The sequence below is a fragment of the Heliangelus exortis genome, chromosome 3 (assembly GCF_036169615.1).
Source record: "Heliangelus exortis chromosome 3, bHelExo1.hap1, whole genome shotgun sequence".
Lineage (NCBI taxonomy): Eukaryota > Metazoa > Chordata > Aves > Apodiformes > Trochilidae > Heliangelus > Heliangelus exortis.
Window position 1 is genome coordinate 107,565,248 of NC_092424.1, and position 23,918 is coordinate 107,589,165.

General features: G+C 43.6%; 1 protein-coding gene across 2 annotated transcripts in view; it reads left to right on the forward strand.

Moving 5' to 3' along the window:
• The window catches only part of LOC139795279 (protein eva-1 homolog C-like), a 206,074-nt gene that overhangs the window by 82,866 nt on the left and 99,290 nt on the right, over positions 1-23,918 (forward strand). For both annotated transcript variants that reach the window (XM_071742064.1, XM_071742066.1), the window contains exons 4-5: positions 1,071-1,223; positions 18,804-18,947. In XM_071742064.1, coding sequence (XP_071598165.1) covers positions 1,071-1,223; positions 18,804-18,947 — 297 coding nt within the window. The remainder of the gene's footprint in view (positions 1-1,070; positions 1,224-18,803; positions 18,948-23,918) is intronic.

Here is a 23,918-nt window from a genome sequence, read left to right on the forward strand (position 1 = left end):
TGTGGCACAATTTTGACCTGATAAATAAAGATAAATTGACTTATCATCCCTGGGAGGTTACCCTGGGTTAGGGACCCTTCCCATTAAGCAGTCTGGGTGCTAATGGTAAATAACATAATCAGGAAGGTCACTCCACAGAGGCTGGGGAGGTTGAAGTTAGATTCCTGGCTGTGCCCAGGGTGGGCTGGGGTTCCCATAGACATTCAGTTTTCTTAGTCTCTTTCTTTCAGACCTGTAGATGTCTAATTGTAAAGACTCTGCTCTTCAAAACAGTGTTTGTCTTCTGTGGTGTGTTGACAGACAGAGGGACTGTTCTAGGTTGGGACCTCTAGGGGTTCCCATAATACAAATAATAATAGGAAAGAAAAAAGAAATGACATGTGATTTCTTATGAAAGAATTTTCCAGTCTCCTTGAGAGAGGTAAACTGAGTGAGTGTTCTGTGAGCAGCACCTTAGGATAGCAAGGGTGTGTTTTGCATTCTCAGTGACCATTTCAAGAAGGACTTGAGGAGCAGCTTTGCAAATCTGTATTTGAAGCAGGTAAGAGCAGCTTCAATCATTAACACATTTGGCATAGCTCCTATCAAATCTGTCAAGGGGGAGCTGCTGTGAAAAAAGCTATTGAGCATAGCTATGTTTTTATTTTTTTTGAGCTGCTGTGATGTAGAGTAAATGCCTGGCATGTTAAGGACTCGTGTGGATTAAAAAGGTGCCTAAAGATGGGCTTTTACCTTCCCCTGCCACCACGTGGAAACCACTCAATTGCCATGCCTCACTTATTTGCCTGCAAAATGAAATTATTGGCTATTTACCAGAACTGACAAGTGCTAGGTTAAAATATGTTCATTAAATGTGCTGATAATTCCAGAAAGAGAATGCATAATGCAAATGATCACTGCTGCTCTAGCAAATGCAGCTGGAAGGCTGGAATTGTGCTGGCAGCTGATGTGCAGCCCTGGGCATGTGCCCAGAATCCATCCCTCCTGCCTCTGGGAAGCTCACACCAGGGGGGGAGGTGAGAAGGCTGCCTCTGGATCAGCTGAGTAATTAAGTGTTTGTTTCCTTCCAGATGAGTACAAGAGTAAAGTGGCCTGTGAAGATGACAAGCTGAGGCTAAGCTGTAAGAAGAGCATGGTGATAGCCATTTACTCTGCTACCTTTGGAAGGACCCAAGGAGGCAGCTTGGAGTGCCCATACCAAACCCTGGGGATGCCCATGATTGGTAAGCAGGGGGATGGCTTGACAGAGCCCTGATCTGGGCAGGGGGATTTCATTTACTGTCATCACAGTAGAGCTGGCACAGCTCCTGATGGGGAAAACCAGGACTGGCACATGGAACCTGCCACGAGGGCTTTGCTGAAGTGTGGTCCCTTGTTAATCAGCTGTGAGCTTCATCACAAGCAGCCCACTGAGGTGCAGCTGGATACCTTAGTGTCAGGGTTTAACACTGGCCCAGCAATTAAACCAAATATCAGATGCTCTTTAATAATCCCCTCTCCTCCCTGTTAAAGAAAGGAGAGAGAATAAGGGAGAGAGACTGATGGGTTGGAAACTAAACTACACAGCTTTAATGAAACAGTAATGATAAATAGGAAAAATTACTAAATCTATACAAATATACAGGAAAATGGATCCCACATTCCTCCCCCCTTTCCCCCAATAACTCTCACGTCACCACCAAGGCTGCAGGGCAGCCCTGGGAAAGTCCAGGCTGGAATCCTGGGGTCAGCAGCAGTTGGGAGCTGGAGGCAGGAACACACAGATTCAGGCTGGCATGGATCAGGAGCACAGGCAGAGGAAGGGATGGAATCCTTTCAGGATGCTGGAGCAAACAGGGACAGGTGAAGAAAGGGAAGCAAGAAGGGGCTTTACCCTTGTGATCCCTCAAATTTGTACTGAGTATGAGGTGTATGGGATGGAATACTCTTGGTCAAATCTGGTCATTTATCTTGTCCATTCCTCCCTAAGGGATGGTTTCAGGTGTGACCTTTTTACTCCTTTTCTCCTTCTGGAGGGCTAAATGTTCCTCAGAACTGAGTAGTTCCTTGGCTCTGCACACCAGTCTCCAGCTGTAACTATAACCATGGAGTGTGATCAGTCCCAGCAGCAGACACTGACCGAGAAACTTGCTGTTAATTTCAGCAAGTGCAGCTACTTACAAGAGACTCAGCTGAAAGCAAAAGTACAAGACAAAAAAACCACCTTTATACTGGCCCAAACCAGGACATTTAGCCATGTTTCCAAGCTGCAGACTTCTAGTAGTTTTCATCAGATTATTTACATCAGGGTACTCCTTGAGTTTCTTGTTCAATTTTCTGTCCTGAGGGTTCTTACACTGAGCCTCTATCTGTATTATTGTGAGTATCATGGGCCATCTGTGGCCACGTCAGGCTCTGACATTGCATTTAAACTTTAACTGACATTAAAGCAAGGACTGAAAATTCAAAAAGCAAGTTGTTAAGTTGCATCATGTTGCAGTTGACTTATGGTACCTTTAAGTCGCTTGTCTACTCTCAGGCTATTGTAGTCTTTTACTTATCTTGTGTTAAAGATCAGTGAATTTAAAAGCATTTACTAGAACTGTCTGTTCATGAGCCAATGTGAAATGTTTTTTTCAGTCTATGGCAGAGAGAGCAAATGTCCACAGTGCAAAATTCTGTGGTCAGCATTCCTCAGCATCCTTCTCTGCAGAGATGAGGGGAGATGAATTGGTTTCCTGAAAGAATTGCCTCTAGAGGGGGAAAGGCTTCAGAAGAGGCTAAACAGGGAAGCTTCAGCTGGGATTTGTTCAGTTGTATCTGGGGATCTTTGGCTTCCCAGTTGCTGATCCTGTGTCCTTAAGGAGTTAAATACTATTCAAATGGAAGCATGTGAAGCGACTGCTTGGAAATACGATACAGAGATGATGGGTGGCTGTAGGAAACCACAGGTGGAATCAGGCCAGTCAGGTTATTTGTGCAGTGTGGTGAGTGCCTTCCTTGTGTTGCTGGGAAAATTTGAGCACTTGCAACACAACTGAGTAGTTCACAACCTCCTACCCTGGCATGGCAGGAGAGTCCCAAGTCCCCTAACAAGACCCATCCTCTGAGCTGACAGGTGTCCCTGCATGTGCTACTGTTAATCCTCACTTGCCAGGCAGCAGAAGCCAGGACAGATGTGTTTAACAGGTTAGCCCAGAGCTTTTTCATGTGGTGTTTGGGATGGGCTAAGAGTGGGCATGCTGGTGGTTCAGCTGCTGGGTGAGAACTTGCTGAGTCAGCGAAACTTGATGGGTTTCTACCCGAGCACACTGCTTCTCTGTCCTTGCTGAGCAAGCAGCAGCAGGCACACACTGAGCAACAGGATCTGCTTTGGAATGTCTGTGTAAGGCAAAACTATCTGAAGACAGAAAGGGTGAAGTTTTACTCCTCTTTGCCCAAAACTTATACTGGCTGAGAGCAAGTTTGTGGCAGTAGGGAATGGGATGGAAGGCAGTGGAGCTAGGAGAGCAAAGCTGTAGCTAAGAGAACAAGTGGTGAGGTGTGACAGCAGGGTGCTCATGCCATGTCATGCCATGCCATCTAGGGTGCTTTAATGCCCCAGTGGTTTCAAACTGGCCTTGTTATCTCTAAAACCAGGGATGTTTGCCCAAGAAAATAAGGTTTGGATCCTAGAGTGTAGCCTACAGTCTGCTGCCTTCCTCCACTGTCAGGTCTTAAATGGAACTGGTTACATGAGCAGGCTGAGGACAGGATACTTTAATGCCAAGCTAGTGATGGGAATGCTGAGGTAGCTTTACACTGAATTCCAGTGTAGGGTTTTAAGCTGTGAATAATACTAAAACTGACAGAATTGTCAGACAGGACCAAATATCTGCATGCTTGGAGTTGCTGGGGTCTGAAGTATCTGCTAAGTTTGCCTGGTGCTGCTGAGGTCTGGAAGGTGTAGGTAAGCAGCAAAGAGAGGGTGAGAAGGGTCTCTGGGACAGCAGATGACTGCATGGGGGGGATGAGAGGTGAGGGACTCACCATGGGGTCTTCTTCAGGTTTTCCCAGGCGTTTGGGCACTCTGTGTGTGGTAAAGGACAGTATTTCTGGTGATGCTGATGTTCTCCTGCAGGCTGAAAACCTGAGTGGAAGGTGGGTGTGTGAGCTTAACTAAGAGAAACATAAATGAGCCTGTGGTCTTTCAGTTCACCATGCTCCATCCTTCAAATCCCAGCTATATTTGAGAGTGTTTGGCCAAGTCTGTGAGTGTGTTCAGCAACATCTGGCTGGTCCTCTTGGATGCTGCCAGTGCTACAGGTGGTTTCTGCTTATGGTGACATGGCCTTTGTTTTGTGTGAGCTGATTCCACCTGGAATATTGTGTCCAGTTCTGGAGTCTCCAACACAAGAAGGACACGGAGCTGTTGGAGTGAATCCAGAGGAGAGCCACGAAGATGATCAGAGGGCTGGAGCAGCTCTCTTATGAGGACAGGCTGAGAGAGTTGGGGTTGTTCAGCCTGGAGAGGAGAAGGCTCTGGGGAGATCTTAGAGTGAAGGGGGGGGGCTACAGAAAAGCTGGAAAGTGACTTTATAAGGGCCTGGAGTGATAGGACAAAGGGTGATGGCTTTAAACTGGAAGATGGTAGATTTCTGTGAGACATTAAGAAGTAATTCATCACTGTGAAACACTGGCACAGGTTGTCCAGGGAAATTGTGGCTGCCCCATCCCTGGAAGTGTTCAAGGCCAGGTTGGATGGCACTTGGAGCAACCTGGGCTGGTGGGAGGTGTCCCTGTGCATGTCAGGGTGTTGGAACTAGATGATCTTTGAGGTCCCTTCCAACCCAAACTATTCCATAATCCTGTGACCCAACAGGATGGGAGAGAGCTCTGGTGATGCAGGAAAGGGGAGGAGAGTTGTGCCTGTGGCTGTCACTTGTCCCACAGGAGGAGCTGATGGAGGATCCATCTGCAACCCAAACCAGAGTAAACCATATTCACACTGTGCTTCCCCACGACACACTGCAAGAAATAAAAAAGTCCTGCACATATTTAGAGCATTGGAGTGAGGGGGTTGTGCTCTCAGCTGCTATCATTAATCCTGGGAGCAATGCAGAGTCTCTAAACCTCCTCCAAAAACTTTACTCCTTCCATGGTCCTGCCTAGCCCAGCAGGCAACTCTGTTCCTTCAGCAGCAGGTGAAAACATCATGGCTTGCAAATCAAGGCTTTCTCTAGCAAGAGAACATTTCCCTGCATGTTTCCACAGCCCTGGGATATGGGGAGGGCTGCTCTGTGACAGCCTTTGATCCCAAACACTTGCAACAAGCTGATCTTCCAAACATGACCATACGACTCAGACTTGGTGGCAGCATCCAGTTCCCGTCAGGCAGAACCCAGCTCTGTTCTGCACGTGGAAGATTTATTCTGTTTGAATTTCACAGGGCTGATGATATTTTTCAAGCCTGAGCCTTGGCAAGAGGCCTTTTCCCAGGAAGTATGTGCTGGCTAAGTAGTTTGCTGTGATTATTTTTATCCAGCCAGCATCAGTTACTTGGTGAGTGAAAAACTCCCTTGCCTCAAAGGTGGGGAAGGATCTTTGCCTCCTCCTCCTCCAGTGAAAAAGAGTTCAGATTTTTAAAATTTTTTTTTTTTACCACTTCTGAAGATGAGGCTTTTAAAAAGCTGAGATCTAAGATGAGGAGGGGGGGTGGTCTAATAGAGAATTACACATATTTCTGACTCTGCCGTGAGGTAAGGGACCAAGCAATTTAGTCTGTCTTGGTTTTGCTTAAAAAGAAGACATTGTACTCCTGTAGATGTGTTGAGGAGATAAAGTCCACTATTAGTGAGTTTCTAGGATTCTGCAGAGGCTTGAGCTATGTTAGGTGCTCAGGTGGAGGGGTCTGAGGAATTGTGACCTTGCAGCCCTTTAACCTGTGTCACCCTACATCCCAGGGTAGGGTCCCCAGACCCCCCACACCATGCTGTGGTAGACACATGCTTTCTCTCCATCTAAGGTCTGTACAAATGAGCTGAGCATCTGTGAAGGGAAAGTTACTGTGAAGAATTCCATCCTGTCCCTGTCATGTTAAAGAGAAAATCTGCCAAGATTATCTTTTAACTGGAAACACGCTGGAACTTGTGTCTCTGACCGTAATGGGAAACCCCTGCAAACAGCTGGACCCCTCCTTGAGTGCCTTGGGAACTCTGAAAAGCCCCTGAAGGAATTTGACCTTATTTGTAGCTCTATTAAAAAAGCTTCCACTTTGCTGCTGGCATGTGCAGGGAGAATACACAGAGCATAGAGAGGTCTCTGGGGAAAGGGCTGTTTGCAAGCAACAAACCAGTAATACCCCTCAGCCCAGTGAGCCCTTTGTGCTGGTATCATGCTGGTTACAGCTGCCTCTGCCTGCGTCTGGCAGTGATGTATTGATGCCAATTTAAAAAAATGCCATTTTTCTGCTTGTATTTGGGTGCAAGGTAATGATCTAATTAGCAGACTGAGGAAGAAGAGCTTGGACGTAGAACAATTACCCTTTTTATCATCTAGTGAAGCGATATCCTTGATTATATTCAGGTGACCTTATGTGTTCCCACATACATTTTTATGGTGACTTTGCCCTGAATCACAGGGAGCAGGATGGGTGTGTTCAGCTGACCTCTAATATCAGAATCCAGGTCTCCTGCTCAGATACCCACTTGTCATGGTTTAACACTGGCCCAGCAATTAAACTGGGTAACAGAAGCTCTCTATTCATCTCTCTCTCCTCCCTGATAAAGAGAGGAGAGAGAATAAGGGAGAGAGACTTATGGGTTGGAAACTAAACTACACAGCTTTAATGAAACAGTAGCGATAAATAGGAAAAATTACTAAATCTATACAAATATACAGGAAAATGGAGCCCATGTTCCTCCCCCCCTTTCCTCCAGTAACACTCACGTCACCACCAAGGCTGCAGGGCAGCCCTGGGAAAGTCCAGGCTGGAATCCTGGGGTCAGCAGCAGTTGGGAGCTGGAGGCAGGAACACACAGATTCAGGCTGGCATGGATCAGGAGCACAGGCAGAGGAAGGGATGGAATCCTCCCAGGATGCTGAAGGAAACAGGGAATGGGTGAAGAAAGGGAAGCAGGAAAGGCAGGAAGGTCCGGAAGCTGGAAGCTGGATTGATCCTCCTGATCCCTCAAATTTATCCTGAGTATGATGTGTATGGGATGGAATACTCTGTTTGGTCAATTCTGGCATCTATCATGTCTGTTCCTCCCCAAAGGAGGGCTGCAGGTGGGACCTCTTTGTTCCTTCTGGAGGGCAAAATGTTCCTCAGAGCTGAGCAGTGTTGGTTCTGCACACCAGTCTCCAGCTGTAACTCTAAACATGGAGTGTGATCAGTCCCAGGAGCAGACACTGTCTGAGAAACTTGCTGTTAATTTCAGCAAGTGCAGCTACTTACAAGAGACTGAGCTGAAAGCAAAAGGACAAGACAGAAAATCACCTTTATCCTGGCCATACCAGGACACCAGTCTCTCTTTACCAGGTATAGAAGGAGCCCAGAGCAATATAACTACTCATCTGGGTGGAAGTGATCTAAGCTTGGCTTCAGAGTTGGTGCAAGATTGTGGGAACTCTGGCTCCCAAGCCCAGTTTTGGGCTGTGGAGTGTGGGTGAGTCTGCTGAGAAGTGAAATGTCCTTGTCACTTAACATACAAGTTCTCTCCTGTGCCTCTCTAGAGGGAAAATGGATGTGTTTACAGAGCCCTGAGGAAACTGAGATGGTCAGTGATGCTCTCTAACTCATTGGGTCTGATAAAAAAAGAGCAGAAGAATGAGTTCAGAAAAAACCCTGGTCTTTAGGTGCTCATTCCCTGGCATTTTTCGTTTTAATGTAGCAACAGAAGGTGATCCAATCCAGTTTGTTTTGATTTCCTCCTCTTAATGCAGTTGTATATGACTCGAACAGAAGCCTTCATAGTCCCTCATATAAATATTTATTAGACCATAGAAATAACTGACCTGCCTACTTTGGTTATCTCTGATCAAATCTAGCATGTGAAAAAGTACAAAATAAATGCAATAATAATAATTAAAAAAATCAATTTTATTCCATTTTTCTGCTAACAAAAGAGCTGGTTTTGAGACTGCTGCCTCTCCAGCCATGGATTTCTGGCTCTCTTCTGCTTCACCACCCGTGACCATTTTCCATCCTGTGTTTCCATCAGTACATGTTTATATCTCTGCTTCAATCATGGTCTTAAGTTAAATAATTAAAAAGAAAAGGCCTCTAAACTGTGAAGGAGCTGGAGCAACAGGGGGTGGCAACCTCTGGTACTGATGGGGGAAGCAGGAAGGGAGGAGATGGGGTATCCATGGAAATCTGTGCTGGTCAGATAATGCCAGGCAGCACCTCCATCCTTCAGGGGATCTGACTGAGTGCTTGTGGCTGAAATGCTGTGTCCTGATTTCAGGGTTGGGGCTGTGGGGTGAGTAGCAGAGGCAGAAGGGAGTCAGACCTCATCTTTCCTCTCTAGGTGCACACCAGCCTCCCAGGGTGCCCCTGCCCATTGCTGTGACTCTGTCTCCATCTGACTTACAGTCACTGCAGAAACTACTTTATGATGTGTGTAGCTCATGGTTAATAATGTATTTTAGAGGCCAATCTGTTTGTATGTAATAAACCCCACAAATACCCAAGTCTGAAGGCTACATAAGTATCAGCGGCTGCTTAACTCACATATTATACCTTATTAAATTTAGGTTGAAATAGAAGTCCCATTTAGTTGCTAAGTTAAAGTGGGACAAAGCCTACTTTCAGAAGGTTGTTTTTCAGCTTCAGATAGTTTGTGTGTTTCACTTTTTGTCTGAAAACACCAGGAGGTAATTAAAATCACTTTACAGCTGTTTCTAGAAAACTCTATTGTTGGATTCCACAGAGTCATAAAAAATGAATCACATGAAATTGGTTTTATATGCACACAATTGCTATTTAAAAAAAAAATCTATTCAAATTTGCTTCTTGGCAGGGTCTTTCTCAAAGCCAGCATTCAATTTGGTTTTAAAAAAGTTGTTTGCAGTGGAATATGACCCCATGCAGTGCTTGTAAATAACAATTCTGAAAGTAGTGTAAATACCACTAGCAGGCTCTCTGATTATACTTGTATGATATTTGAGAAAGTAATGTGGGTATTTGTGTCAGTAATATCGACTTCTTTAACTGCCAGCCTTATAAAAGATGTCTATTGCCCAACTATTAGTTAAAGGCAAATCTGGAATACAATCTTATTAATAAAAGGGCATAATTATGAGCTGTAAATCTGTAGCATCTCAGTTTATTTCCATTCATACAGTTATTCTGTATGAATACTTGTTCAGAACTGATAAAGTTCCACCTAAAATAATTCAGATGTCACTCAAGAATACTGCAGAATTACCATGATAGCCTGAGAAGGAAAAGTAATGTGAAACCTCTGAGGTTGCAGGAATGCAGTGCTTTATTTTGGGAACCCAGGGCAAGAAGTGACTTGCAGAATGTGTCAGCTGGGTAGTTTTAAACAAGTGGGACAGTCCCACAATATCCAAAGTACAGACCTTGCTTCAGCCCAGGTCTAGGTCAGGAAAATACTTATTTTGGGCTGTAATGAATAGGAAGGGCAAATGAACAGAGCAGTAGATACATTGAATGCACTGTCCCTGTCTTCTATTGAGTGAGGTAAAAGCTTTCAGCTGCTTTGCTTTTTATCCTGGATGCCTCACAGCCCTCTGCAATCAACTACTCCTTGCTGCAAATTAAATATTAAATTTTTATTGTCATTGCCAGACCAAAACTGCTCTGTTCTCTGAGGCTTCTTGGAGCCAAGTTTGAAACTGTCCTCAGATTCTCACTTTAGCCCCCAAATATGCAAAATGTTATTAATTTGCTCCACTTCACACACCAAATCAGTCTCTGCAAAGCTGGATACTCATGTTTTAGGAGAGTTCTGGTTCCAGATGCAAAGGTGGTAAAATGATTTAAATGCATGTTAATAAACGAAGTGTTTCTAGATGTAACTGTAATATTTGTATTTAAATGTGCAATCGATCCTGCAGTTGCAGTCTCTAGATGTGATTAATTTAAGATTTTTTTTCTCTTTTCTGGCCTACTGCACATATATCCAAAGTTTTATGAAGTGTGTGGTGAACAATTTTTTTCCTCTCTTTTAAATGTAAAGCTGGCCTTTTCTGCACATCCTTCTGGTGTTTGGGTATAGATTTCTTTTTTAGCCAGCTGCTTTCAGTGACATTGTGCAAGACATAGATGTTATGTCCAACTGCACCAGTGCAAAGCTCCCTGCTGATATTCATAATAATGATGATGGCAATTTCTATCAGAAAACCAACTCAACATGATACCAACGTAGTACTGCCAAAGCAATAACCAAATAGGAAGTCCCTCAAACATAAAAACTGCCAGAAATAGAAGCAGCATGCTGGGACTGATGCTGTCAAGGGGGACATAAATTCTTCTTGGCCTCAGTGTTGGCCATGAGATGTTGGAGCATCTGTCTGGATGTTCTGCACATCATTAGACAGTGCTCACACCACAGCTCATTAGCAGGGACCAGGGAAACCAGAGCTAATGTGTGTCCCAAAGCCCCAGTGATACTTGTCCACCATTCATGACTGCAAACCCAGTGGCTTACCAAGTCAAAATTCCTCTGAGACCATGCTTGCAGGTCAGAAGCTTTCTGTTTTGGCAGATGAGTAGATAAGCACAGCACTGATTCAGACATCTGGCTTTCCTCTTAGTTAATTAACTCTGCCATCTTCCATCTTTCATTCTGTCCTCCCTGCTTCACAGCTCTTAACCAGTAATTTTTCCTCTCTTATTCTTCAGCAAGAAATCCTGCTGCATGTTTTGGAGAGAAATCTTGTCCTCTGCTTGGAAGGTGTTTCCTCCTAAAGTTATCACTTGTTTGTCAATGACTTCCCTCAAGGCAATATTTATCTTAACTAGTTCCTTTCACCTGCTTCTAAAAAGATAGCAAGGAAGGGTAGGGTTCTGCTGGCTCTTTTAATTCCAAACAAGTCTGCTCCTGATGCCTTTACATTGAGTTAAAATGTGCCACAGGATTCCTGTCTTGATCAGGCACCCCCAATCCTCTTCCAGCTCCTAGTTACCTACATTGCATGCATTGCTGGAAAGTCTTTTAGGTGGTGATTCTCTTTCTGAAGCCTTTAATTACAGCCAATCATTTGGCCTTATGGATATTTCAAGGTAATACTTTATCAATTGAAGAAGCAGGATGAACACTCCAATTTTTATGCCAAATTAACATGCTCAGAGTGCTGCTTCTGACAAGTGAGTGGAGGCTTTTGTGTTTTTTCCTTTTTCCTGTGTTTTTGTTTTTTTCCAAGTGCACTCATGTGATTCTTTTGTGAAATAAGGAGACACAGGGCTAAAATACCATGAAGGCTATCAAGATTAATGATGGAAAAGAAATCTGATGCTCAGATGAAGGAGTAGTTATTACAGTGAGTAGTGACAGAATGAAACTGTCCTGCTAGTCAGCACTCCAATGATCCTGAGGTCTGTGAAGAAGAGGGAAAGTTTGCTTTTTAATATAATGAAACAGTCAGTACTGGGGTGTTCTCCATGCCCTGTTGCCTTCCCAGTCTCACAGGCAGGCCGTGGAGTAGCACTGTGTGACAGCCTTACAGCATGGTAACCTGTTCACACAGTCAGTGTACATGGTCCTGCTTCCTCTGGACAGTCTCATCCATGCAGGAACCTGCACATGGACTTCTTCCACGTGGAAGGACTCACAGAAAGGCTTAGGGATGGAAGGGACCTTAAAGCTCATCTAGTTCCAACCCTTCTGCCATGGACAGGGACACTATCACTGGATCAGGTTGCTCCAAGCCCCATCCAACCTGGCCTTGAACACTTCCAAGGGAGAGGGGAGCCACAACCTCCCTGGGCAACCTGTGCCAGTGTCTCACCACCCTCATAGTAAAGAATTTCCTCCTAAATGTATGGCAGGTGAGGCTGATCATGAGGTTGACACCTACAAAGATGCTCTTGAGCATTTGACTTCACCCTGTGATTAGTCACCCATCTCAAAACTAGGTGTCTAAATCTGTTTGTGGATGTTTCTGTGATGACTTCTGCCTTGCAAGAAACTCTGATCTCCACCAGAGCACCTAAGAGTTACCATAATGCAAAAGTTAAACTGTTTGGAAACATTCTCTCAAAACCAGATAGGTTTTGCAATGAAAAGCAGCAACGTATGGCTTGGATTTCTGATTTCTATGTGTCACCCTTACTGGAGAAAACCAAGGAACAGTGAGTAACCAAAGTAATGGATGTGATTAATAGGCATTGGCTCCAATTTATTTTTTTTTTTAATACCAGGAAGAGGTAATAAAGAAATAGTCATGCTGGGAAGCAGCCTCAAACTGACTAAAACCCATTCATTGTGGTGAGCCTGACGATATGGACATTACATCACTGAGACTGAATCCAGTTTTAAGGCCAAAGCTGTCACCAAGCTGCAGCTGGTAAAATCTTCCAGTGTCTCTTTGTTGCCATCTGAATCAGAGATTGGGCTGATAAAGACAGTAGATCAGGGAGTAATATCCTACTAAATGCAGGTAGTAAGATGAATGTCCTACTGAGGGCTCAGAGTAAGAGCTGTGAAATGAAACTGGCCAGCAGTCTGCATTTGTGAAGTCATCCTGAGACAGGGAATCCACCTTGCAGCAGGAGCCAGGCTGGAGGGACATGCAGCTTCTAGAAAGTGGTGCTGAGGTAGAAAGGATAAGGCAAGCTGATCCCTCTCTCCCCCAGAACACAACCTTTTTTGTTTAAAACACCATATTCCAAGAGCTCAGCTGGTATCTCTAAACACTTCAACATGTGGAGGTTTCACCATCTCCAGGATTTGTATTTTGCTCTTTGGCAATGGACTGAAGCAATCCAAGACTAATGAAAACCAAGGGTAACTCTGGCTCAGCCTGTGTCAGTGAGCTTTCTATCATCTGTGAGGTCTTAAAGTGGTTTTTATTGCTCTGCTGTGGGATCTGAGCTTTGTGGGCTTTAAAGGGTTCTTGGCAGGAGCCTAACTCTATTTAGCAGTACTTGTCTCAGACTTAGTGATGGGGTGTTGGCATTTTTGAGTGTCCTTCCCATACCTCTGACACATGGGATCACTTGTTTATCACTGGTGTCAGGATGGTATTTGATACAAGACCCACCGTTTGCACTTAGCAAGAAAACAAGCAGCAAAAGAGAGAGATGTTGCCCTGAATGAGCAGGGTATTTGGTGCAATAAGAGTTCCACTTCTTATCTTCCATTTCTGAAGACCTGGAAAGTGTGAATTTATCCAGCTGGAGGGGACCAGCTCTGCTCTATCACATTTGTTGGCTTCCCTGCATCTTTTTGATAGTCTAACTTCATGATTTATGGATGAGAGAGCCTCTGTTTTCTTGCCTCTCTGAGCTCTGGGAATGGGCATCTGGAGGTTAAAACTTCTGACCTGGAATTGCCTCCTGAGGAGGTACAAATATACTTGGATATCTCACTTCAACCCAACTTACTAAGGATTTATTTATATTTTGAAGTTAAATTACCTACATGCATTTCATAACAGCCAAAAGGAGTGATGTTGAGTGTTTTAATACTCATGAGACAAGGCTGTAAAAGCCTTGTGTTGTCACTTCCAGAGCTCTGAGTGATGGTGGACTGTGATTTATGAGCTTTCTGTAGCCTCATCTATCACTCAGCCATATCTCAGATGTATTATTGACATCTTCAGTGCTAGTTAGTGAGGGAATAAAGATACTTGCATGTGACATTTTAGCACCCAGCTCAATAACCTTCTTATCACAAATCCTTTGAAGTGTTTAAGGGAGATGGTCCCATTTGGAGGTTTTTATTGCTGCTCTTACATCTTTCAGGTCAATGTGTTACGTGGAGGACAAACATGCTGACAGATCAAAACAACCAAACTAATTTCAGTACCACTGTAGTTCTCCCTCAGAGTACTGCTGGCTGCTTGCCCTGGCATTGATGGGAATGCACAAGGCATTTCTGCTTAGACATTGTGTGGAGGGAAAACCAGTGAAAATTCCCTCTTGTGACTGACCAAAGGAAGTCTTTGAAGTGAATACTTTATCAAGTATTGTCCATAGACTCAATTTTTTTTGTTATTTTTCAGGGCTGGAAGAACAGGTTGATTCCAAGAGAGTGGCTCAGGCCTTACCATGGGGAAAATAAGAATAATATTTAGATCTACCATGTGGCAGCCTGGTGTTGCCACTAGAGTTTAGCTGGGTAAATATGGGTATCTTGGATGAATTTCTGCCACTCCTTCATTCACAAGATTGTGGTGCTCATTAGGGTTTGACAGTCAGTGGAAAAGGGAAGACTTGCCTAAATTGTGGCTGTTTGCTACAAGAGACAAAGAAATGAAGTACTACAAGAAGCCTACACAATGCTTTGCTGAAGTAAAAATTTCAGCTGCTTACCAGCAGTCAGAGGTCAATATTGTGTAATGTCTCCAGTACTGACCTGGGTGATAGGACAGAGTTTGTGGTGATAACAAATTGAACAGAAGAGTTGCTAACACAGCAGTGGTTGGGTTCCTCAGAGAAACCTCAGTGGGCTTCACCTGGTGAAGTTCAACAGAGGCAAGTGCAAAGTTCTGCACCTGAAAATCCCTCTGCAGCAAGCACAGGCTGGGGGGCAGCTGGCTAAAAAAACACTGCAGAAAAATGACTGATGGGTCCTGGGGGTCAACATGTTGAACATGAGTCAGTGGTGTGTCAGTGGCTCAGTGGGTATTGGACTTTATTAGTAAGAATATTGTAAGCATGACAAGGAGAGGGTTTATTTACTCTGTTTCTCAATCCAGTTCTCCTCTTACCTGGGGTACTGAAGTGTCCAGTTTCTCAGGTAAAACTGGAGCAAGCCCATTGGAGGGCCACAATTGGTCTGGAGCACGTTTCATATTGGGTTTGTTCAGTCTCAATATGAGAAACCTCAAGGTAGGATCTTACTGCTGTTTTCTGCTATGTAATAAGTGGCTTTTACAGAGGCTGCTCTTGGAAACCCATTGGAAACAAACAAACAAACACTAAAAGCAATGAATGCAAGTTACAGCAATGGAAATATGATAGATGCAAGGAGAAAATTCTTCACCTGGGAAGTGATTTTAGCCCTGGAACACATGCCCAGTGAGCCTGGGGAATATGAATCTGAGGAGATTTTCAAAACTTGCCTGGGCAAATTCCCGAGCAACCCGATGCAACTTCAAAGCTGGCTGTGCTTTGAGCAGGAGCTTGGGCTGGATAGCCTCCAGATATTGCTTCCAACTAAATTATTGCATGGTTTATGTGCTGAAGTCCCAAAGGGTGACTTTTGTCATGGGTGTATTTTCATTATTAAGGTTTGCAAAAAGTCCGTGTAAAAGAAGCTTTAAAAGTCTTGGTGCCTTACTTTCTGTGCCTGGGATTTTCATACCCATCTATAACTGAAACACAGACTCTTATGTTTTCTGCTGATTTGAGTAGAGCACCTTGAGCTGGAGCAGCCTGGCAATTGGAGAATTTAGGATTTCACTGCTGTTTGTGAATATGGAGGCCTGGTCTGTGCCCAAAGAAGCTGGGTATCTAGGGCTACATGTATACATTACTATTTACATGGTAAACTATGTTAAACTGTGGCAAACTAGCAGTGCCAGGGCCTGGGCAATGATACTGGAAATAGATTTTCTGTACTGGTAAACTGTAGTGTGGTCCATGGCATGGTTTGTTGCCTTGACAATCTCATAGACAGTCCAGAACGTGGTTTGAGATTGGTATAAGACAAGGAATCACCAACCCCTTTTAGAGGATAAGAGTATTAATAGCAGAGATGTGGGTTGTTTCATCACAGTTGGCCTCAGGGCCACAGAATGGGCCAAAGAAAGTTTCCATTTCCCAGTGAACATGCAGCTGGACTTGGGAATTGTTAAGATACAAGTAGGGATGGCATCATTAGGATGGGCTCTGGCAGATGGAGGTACATGGAATAGGCTCTGTTTGGATATTATAACTCAAGATACAGCTGCATTGGCAGTGGGATGTGGAAGAGGCTACAGCAGGGTCCTACAGCCACCTGTGCAGGACTCTCCTTCCCTGAGGCAGAAAAGATGCATCCCTGGCAAAGGGAGCATCAAGACTGGGCTCACCTTCTGTCTGCACATCAGCTGCTCTTTACTGAATACAATGAGAAGGAGCCTGATGCCTGGCCCTGGGGCTGGCTGACCTCACATCCAGGCAGCTAAACCCTCTGCCATGGAATTCTGCTCCTCTCCTTTCCATCCAAAATATCCTTTGGATGAGGCCTTCTGCAAATTCATGGTTTGGGAGTAGCCCTGTTTTGTTTCAGATTATATTACCTGCTTGGGGTAAACCTCGTTGGCAAAATCATGTGAAGGAACAGGGTAGCACTTAAAGAAGGGTGAGAAAGGTGTCTCTGGATTTGAGTCCTGCCTGGTTTCCTAATGCAGATGCTAAAGTCAATGTGGATGGAAACCACAGCCTGCTCAGAACTGGATGGGAGGAAGGAGGTCACTGGTACCAAGACATAACTTGTGGTGGCTAAGAAAGCTGTTGCTGTTAATTTAAGGGTATGTGATGGATAAAACTCCTAGAAGTGTTTTCAGTGTGCTGAATCTACAGATCTGGCACCTGAAGAACCAGTCCAGTTTGTTAAGGTGGAGGGCAGAGGCTGTAGGTTGCTACTGCTCATTCTTACCCAAGGAGTGTCCCAGTGACTGTTTCTGGTGACAATGAATGCAAAAGATTTGTGGTGCCTCTCAGAGGGCCAGTGATGGTTAATTCTGTACCCTCCCCCAGGGGCAGTGTGTTCCCATGCCAGGAGATGAGGCCCCTGTGCAAACAGCTGTGGGATGCTCTGTGATTTGTGTGAGAACAATAACAAATAAAAAGAATAGCAGCACCCTCCATGAAATCCTGGGCAGTCCTTAGATGTGATGAGTTTCTCTAACTGGACATTTGACAAAAAGACAATAAAGCAGGAGTGCTGCATGCCAGATGTTTCCCCTGGAACCTCTGTCAGGCGTTGGATCAAAAATCCCCTAAAGTTTGGGTGGTTCAGTATGAAAATGCTCACACAGGGCCCTATTCTTTTGCCATTTGCAGAATGTGAAATGAAATGCTGTCTTTGATTTGAGAATAACTAGGTTTTCCATCTAGGCTTAGTTTCCTGTGGCTTTCCCATATCTCTCCTGGGTTTTTTGTTGTGCTGGATATAGCATTCAATAGCTATTGGGGGTCCATTCTCCCTTTCCCTGTCTCCTGATACTGACCAAAAAGTGTTTGTATTCCTTTCTCTGTAGCTTTCCTGTTCCTTTGAGCAGCAGCTCAGTGTTGAGGAGTTTGCTTCTGTAAAATTTCATTTGGTCCTGGCTGGAGAGTCTGAGCAAACTGTGTAACACCTAAAAAGTTCAAGAGCTTGTCAGTACAAATAATTTTCACCTTAGCTGAGAAAGTAAGTCCAAATCATCTGAGAGAAAATAATATTTGCAAAAATGGAATGGAAAGGAAAAGGAAAAGGAGAAGGAGAAGGAAAAGGAGAAGGAAAAGGAAGGAAAGGAAAAAGGAAAGGAAAAAAAAAAAGGAAAAACGAAAGGGAAGGGAAGGGAAGGGAAGGGAAGGGAAGGGAAGGGAAGGGAAGGGAAGGGAAGGGAAGGGAAGGGAAGGGAAGGGAAGGGAAGGGAAGGGAAGGGAAGGGAAGGGAAGGGAAGGGAAGGGAAGGGAAGGGAAGGGAAGGGAAGGGAAGGGAAAGGAAGGAAAGGAAAGGAAGGAAAGGAAAGGGAAGGAAAGGAAAGGAAAGGAAAGGAAAGGAAAGGAAAGGAAAGGAAAGGAAAGGAAAGGAAAGGAAAGGAAAGGAAAGGAAAGGAAAGGAAAGGAAAGGAAAGGAAAGGAAAGGAAGACTCAACTAGAATGTAATAGAATAGAAAGAATAGAAAGTCTGGACTAGACTAGAATAGCAAAGGAAAGCAAGGCAAAACAAAGCAAAAATATTATTTCAGTTAGAAGGGACCTACAGTGGACATTTTGTCCAAGCATCTGACCACCTCAGGGCTCACCAAAAGTTAAAACATGTGGTTAAAGGCATTTCTCATGACCCACAAGGTGGGTGCAGCTCTGTCACATCTCACAAAGTGAGCACAGCTCCCCAGATGTGGGGGCCAAAGCAAAAAAAATCCCGGAGTGTGGGTACTGCGTTATGTCCCACAGAGTGGGCATGGGTAGAGTTCCCCAGAGTGGGGTTTGACCCAGGGAGATTGAACTGGACCCCCCTGTTTTCTAAAGCTTGTAGTTTTTCTGGATAAATACATTGGAGTGAGACACCTAGCATCCAAGTCTTTTTCCACACTCTGAAGTGATCTGTAAGTCTCTACACTCTACTGTGATTCCATTTCCCCATCTATTAAAATGAGGATACCGAGACTCAGGATACGGAGCCTTCAGACCTCTGCAGTGGAAAGGAATTATTTTTATTACAGATAGCCTTTTTTCTTTGGAAACAAGCCTCCTTTTATTTGCAGCCTCCTTTCTATAGTTTTAAGAGGATTTCTGATTCTTCACCTTTCTTTTTGGTAATTTCCTTTCATCAATCCACAACTCATTGGATGTGTTGGAGAGTCACATACACCTTCCCACACAAAGAAATTCCCTTGGAAAACTCATACGTATGCTCTCCCACAGTCTCCATCTGGTAAATTTTTTTTTATTTTGGCAATTTATGATGAGAACAGAGAAATATTCACAACCAGGTATCCTTTTTCCTTTTTAGAGTGTCAGTCAGCTACTGCTCTTCAACTCCTGATCAAGCGCTGCCACGGGAAAAGAAGTTGCAGCATTTATGCCAGCACCCATGAGTTTGGGGATCCTTGTTACCCAGGAATCCGAAAGCATCTTAATGTCATCTACACCTGTGGTGAGCTGCAACATTTTCTTAATGTAACTCTCACTGGGGTATGTGTTTGAATAGTGGTGTTTGAGATGTCTAATGGTGCATTAAATGTTGATGAGCTTCCCGTTGTTCCATGGTGATGTTTATTTGATGGTGTTTATTTGGTACTCTTTGTATCACCTGAGTACTCATTGGCTTGATAAAAATAGGAGAAAAATATGGAAATGATATTTTGTTAGCCCATTCAATACTGCTTCTACAAGACAAGAAAATCTGGTGGTGGAGTGAAAGGTTCTGGTGGATGCTTACATCCTGATTTTTAGCATCCTGCTGCTTCATTTGACTGCAGCAAAGTTGTGGTTACCAGTAGGATCCTAATTACTTTGTTCTGTATTTCATTTAGTGTAGGAGAATAAGACAATCATCAATCCATGCAAATCCACATCATCAGTAGAAAATTACTCCCAAAATCTTCTGGTGAGCATTGGAATATTTTCCTAGCAAAATACTGTTATTTCTAAAAAAAAAAACCCAAACAGTTTGGAGCTTAAGTCATAGTGTTGAAGAGACACTACTCCTTGATTAGTCATCTTATTTTGTAACAGAGAAAAATTGTTCCTCTATGAGCTCTGTGGTGTGAAAACAACGTCAGGTCTGTCTTCTCTCAGTGGTGGCATCTTGGTGATTTGTGGCTGCTGTATTTGAAAATATTTTCTTAAGGGCTTTGCTTATATAGTTGTTGCTAGGATCCATTCAGTCTCCCTGTTTCTTGCTCCATCCACCTGGAAGTGGAAATTCTGGTGCTATTTTGAATCTGCTGAAGCCTTCAGTAGAAGTGCTGGCTGTGTCCTCAGACAACAAGAAGTCTGTGGGGTCAACCTCTGTCAATAAATGCAGAATCTGATAGGTGGTATTTGAGATGAAGTCCCCTATAGCATTTTGTACAGTTGCACATGTACAGCACCTTGAAAAACAGAGAAATTGATGCAGGAGTGTCAGGCTCTGAGCTCCTGCCTGGTTGTTGATCCATTTGGCAGGAGTAGCAGGAGGGTTGAATTTTATTTTTTTTTTTTTTTCTTTTTCATTTGGCTTCTTAGTTTTTCTGTTTGAAATGATGTAGTAGGAAGTAGCAAGGCTATCCATGTAAAGTCCTATGACTTTTCCAGCCTGGAAGGTGATTATTTTATATGATTTTTCTCATAAAGAGACTGGAAAAAAGCTTATGTTCATTGGGATTTGACAGAAATGAGGGCAATGCAGTGAAACAGGAGCTCCACAACTTAAAAATCCAGACACAAGCCAAACAGAGCCCCACGATGCAGTTCCAACAGGACATCTCTTCCAAAGGCCTCCAGAGCCTTATTCTGGCAGTGGGGTCCTGGTCTCAAAGTCCACTTTAAAGGGCATAAATGATCCTTTAATCTGACCTTAACTTTCCTAGCCATAGCCTAACTGCATCAGGAAATGAGTCAGGCTGGAGAGCACAAAATGTCATGTTTGGCTTTTCAGTGAGTGAAGTTTGCCTCATCCTTTAAAGGTGGCCATGGCTCCTTTTCAAACCCATGATCTCAGACATGTCTCTGAGATGGATTTTGCAATCATCAGACACATATTTCTCCCTTCAAAGAGCAAAATCCTTCAAAATGTGAAAGCCAAATAAACAAGAAATCAAATTCCAGTCTCATGTGCTTGTGATGGACAGACGTAAATCCTGTCATTCTTTTAAAGGAAATAAACCCAAGCATTTTGATGTTCTTATGGTTTAGAGAACAATTGCAGTGTCGAAAACTTCCAATTGGATATTTTAGGTTTCTATAAATCTTGCAGGTGTTATTATTATTCCTGGTATGGTGTTCTGCTTTTACAAAACCCATGGGAATGAAAGGGGACAGGCAGAGTGGTAGAAGTGACTGTCACCCCTTTAGGTTTGGGTCACTTTCCTGTGACCTGTAACTAGATGCATATCCCTGTTCCCCACCTCTTGCTGTTGGAAGCTCTTGATCCCTGGAGTGCAGGATGCAGCTGGTATTCCCTGGAGAGCAGCAAAAGATGGAGGGTGACCATGGCATAGCTTGGGAAATACGAGGAGTGTACAAAATAGGTTTCTCTGAGCATCACTTCAGATTTTTGTGTTGCTGCTTCAAGTGAGTAACTCCATAACTCTCTGAGATCCCTGGCCAGCATTAGCCACCCATTATGCTGCTTCAGATTTTTGAGAGCAAAAATAATAGTGGAGTTGTCAGAGTGGGTAGGAGAGCCTTCCTCATTCCTTCCTCATTCCTTCCTCATTCCTTCCTCATTCCTTCCTCATTCCTTCACAGACATTTCCCATGTGAGAAACTGGAATAATTTCTGGGGATGGAGCAGCTGATTGCTGCTAGGTCATGGTGAGGGCTGGAAAAACAAAAGTACCTCTTCAGCTAACAGCAATGAATGAAAAAAAATCTCTTGATTAAAGAATTTATGAGGAGACAAAAGATAATATGAATTGAAAACTCATGTGTTGTTACCAGAAATCATGGACCTTTTGCTGAGATGGACTTTCTGCTGGTGTTGGCTGTGTAGAGCAGTGCTGGTGACCAGCTAGGGAGGTGACTTATTGCCAGCCTTGCCAGGAGAACATCTGGAAGAGACTCTTTGGTCAGTAGGTACAGACTATTCCAAGGCTATAGAGCAGGAGCTGAGCACTGTGCTGGGTCCCTAAGAGGTCAGTGGATGAGGCAACAGCTTTGCTTGCTTTAAGCCATGAACAATTTCCTTGAAGGTTAATTTCTCCAGCCTTCATGTTTTATCGAGCATGAGAATTCCTGCCAGAATGCACAACTTTATTGATGAGTCTGGTTTTAAGTAAAGGTGTCATCTAGCTTTTTGCTGTGGTTTTTGGAATAATTTGTTGTTATTATTCCAGCCACTGGTCGTGTCTCTAGTCAGCAGCCCTCTGTATCATATTATATCCCTTTGCATCTTGTGTTAAATGCCTGTTGGCCTCACTTAGCTGAGAGGGAAATGCTACAAGCTGCCATGTATGTACAGGGTGATTGAAACAAGCAACAAACTGGCAGCTCGATGTGATGGGGATCTCTCATCTGCATTAGGGTCCCATTAGCTCAGCCAAAGAAACAGATGCAAAATCCTCCAGTGTAAAATCATTCTGAACCCAAAGCTTGGCAGGAGCTGAAATACTAAATTTTGGCCCAAAGCCAGTTTTAGCTCAGTTAGTGTGGAAGGTGGGATTTTCCAGTGTGCCGGGTCCCATTGCTGCATTGATAAATACATCAGTAATTTTATTTTAAAAGGAAAAGGCAAGTTAATTCTGGGAAATCAAATAATATGAATATGTGGTGTGGTTGTTCTCTGAGTGTAGCAGCTGTGACTAGAGGGAGATATAAAAATTTTAGCTCTGCCTATTCTTTTAAGTACCCTGAAACTCTAAGAGGATAACAGCAAATAAGCAAAAAATAATGCTGGTATTAATTGCTGCTCGTGGTTTTCTACTTACTGATAAAAGCTGCTCTATTTCTGACCTTTCCTATTTTCTTAATTGTCCACTTAGCTTCAAAGACTCCCTTGAGTTCTCCTCATCTTCTTCGTATCTAGTGTGCTAAACCTGTTTTTTTTTTTGCCTCTACTGAAGTCTTAACTCAGCAGTTTATTAAAACGTTGTGTTGGATTTTTTTCACGCTCACAATGCCACTTTGATTCAAGGAAGTTTTTAAGTATGTGCTTTATTCTAAGACCCAAGCATAAATACCATGAAAGTTAAATATTTTCTCAGCTACTTCCTTGAGTGGGGTTGAGGAGCTTGCCTCTGTATAAAGAGAAACCTTATTCTTAGCACTGAAAGTCAAGAGAAGGGAGCAATCCAGAGTGCCTGCTGTCCCAACCCTCTGCAGTCAACAGAAACTGGAGATGTGAACCCTCTGCTAAGCACCCTCTGTTCTTTAAGCACAGGAATTGGGCAGAAAAGGCCCAATGAGGGAAAAAAAAAAGACAAGGATTGTGAATTTCTTTTTTGTCAAGGTGTGTTTCCATGGGTTGGCTATCAGTCCTGATAACTGGTGACTTTTTAGTGCCTTTATAAGATGTATATGAAACAAAATAGAGGACCTTGGGTGTATTTTTGATGTGAACATAAGTTGTGTGTTTAGCTGTGTGTTGTGCCTCCTGCTTGATTCATGCTTGAGGAGTCATTGGGCTGGGAGTTAATGAACTGCCATGGTAACTCCTAAACTGCTTGGAAAACCCTGCAACTCTGTCACATCAATAATCTTGCCATCCTGCTTTATGAGGCAATAAGATGGGTCCCAGAGGCCAAGTCCTTCATGTCCCAGTGAGAGAATCAGGCAGGAAAAGGGTGAAGAAGGAGCACAGGGACAGCAGCTGCTGTTTCATGGGGTCGGGGAGACCAAATGGGCCAATGAGATGTGGTAGAGATGCCCTGGGGTGATGGGGGGGTGCTGACCTTTGCTGTCTCTAGGTGCTTTAGAAAGCAGTCTGGCTTTTTCCAAAATGTTGTGTTTAAATAGATATTCTGTCAAGTTAGACTACAGGCAGGGGCTGGGTTAGGCCAGAGAGATCTGAGGTGGTTGCCTTCATGATGGTGATGAGGAGAGAAGAGCTACACAAATTCTTCCCTCTCTTCTCAAAGGAACAGATCTCTAGCCCATTAGCTCCTGTGCAGTAGATCTGTCACTGCCCCAGGCTGTATGAATGTAATGGTCTCTTTTGCTCTTAAAATTTATGAATTCATGAATGTAGGAAATGTATTTTTATCACTGCAAAAGCGTTGCTGTAAAAAGTGATGTCCAAATTCTGAAAAAATATAGAAAAGGAGAAATTCCAGAGTTCAGAGAAAAAAAAAGTCTTTTAGACCCTTTTGAAAGAGGGCAATGCAGAAAGGGCCTTGCTAGAGAAAGAGAGACAAAGAATATGTAATGCAGACTTCCTTTCTTCAAAAGTTGAAATAAAATTGATGGTTACAAAAAAGTCAACATT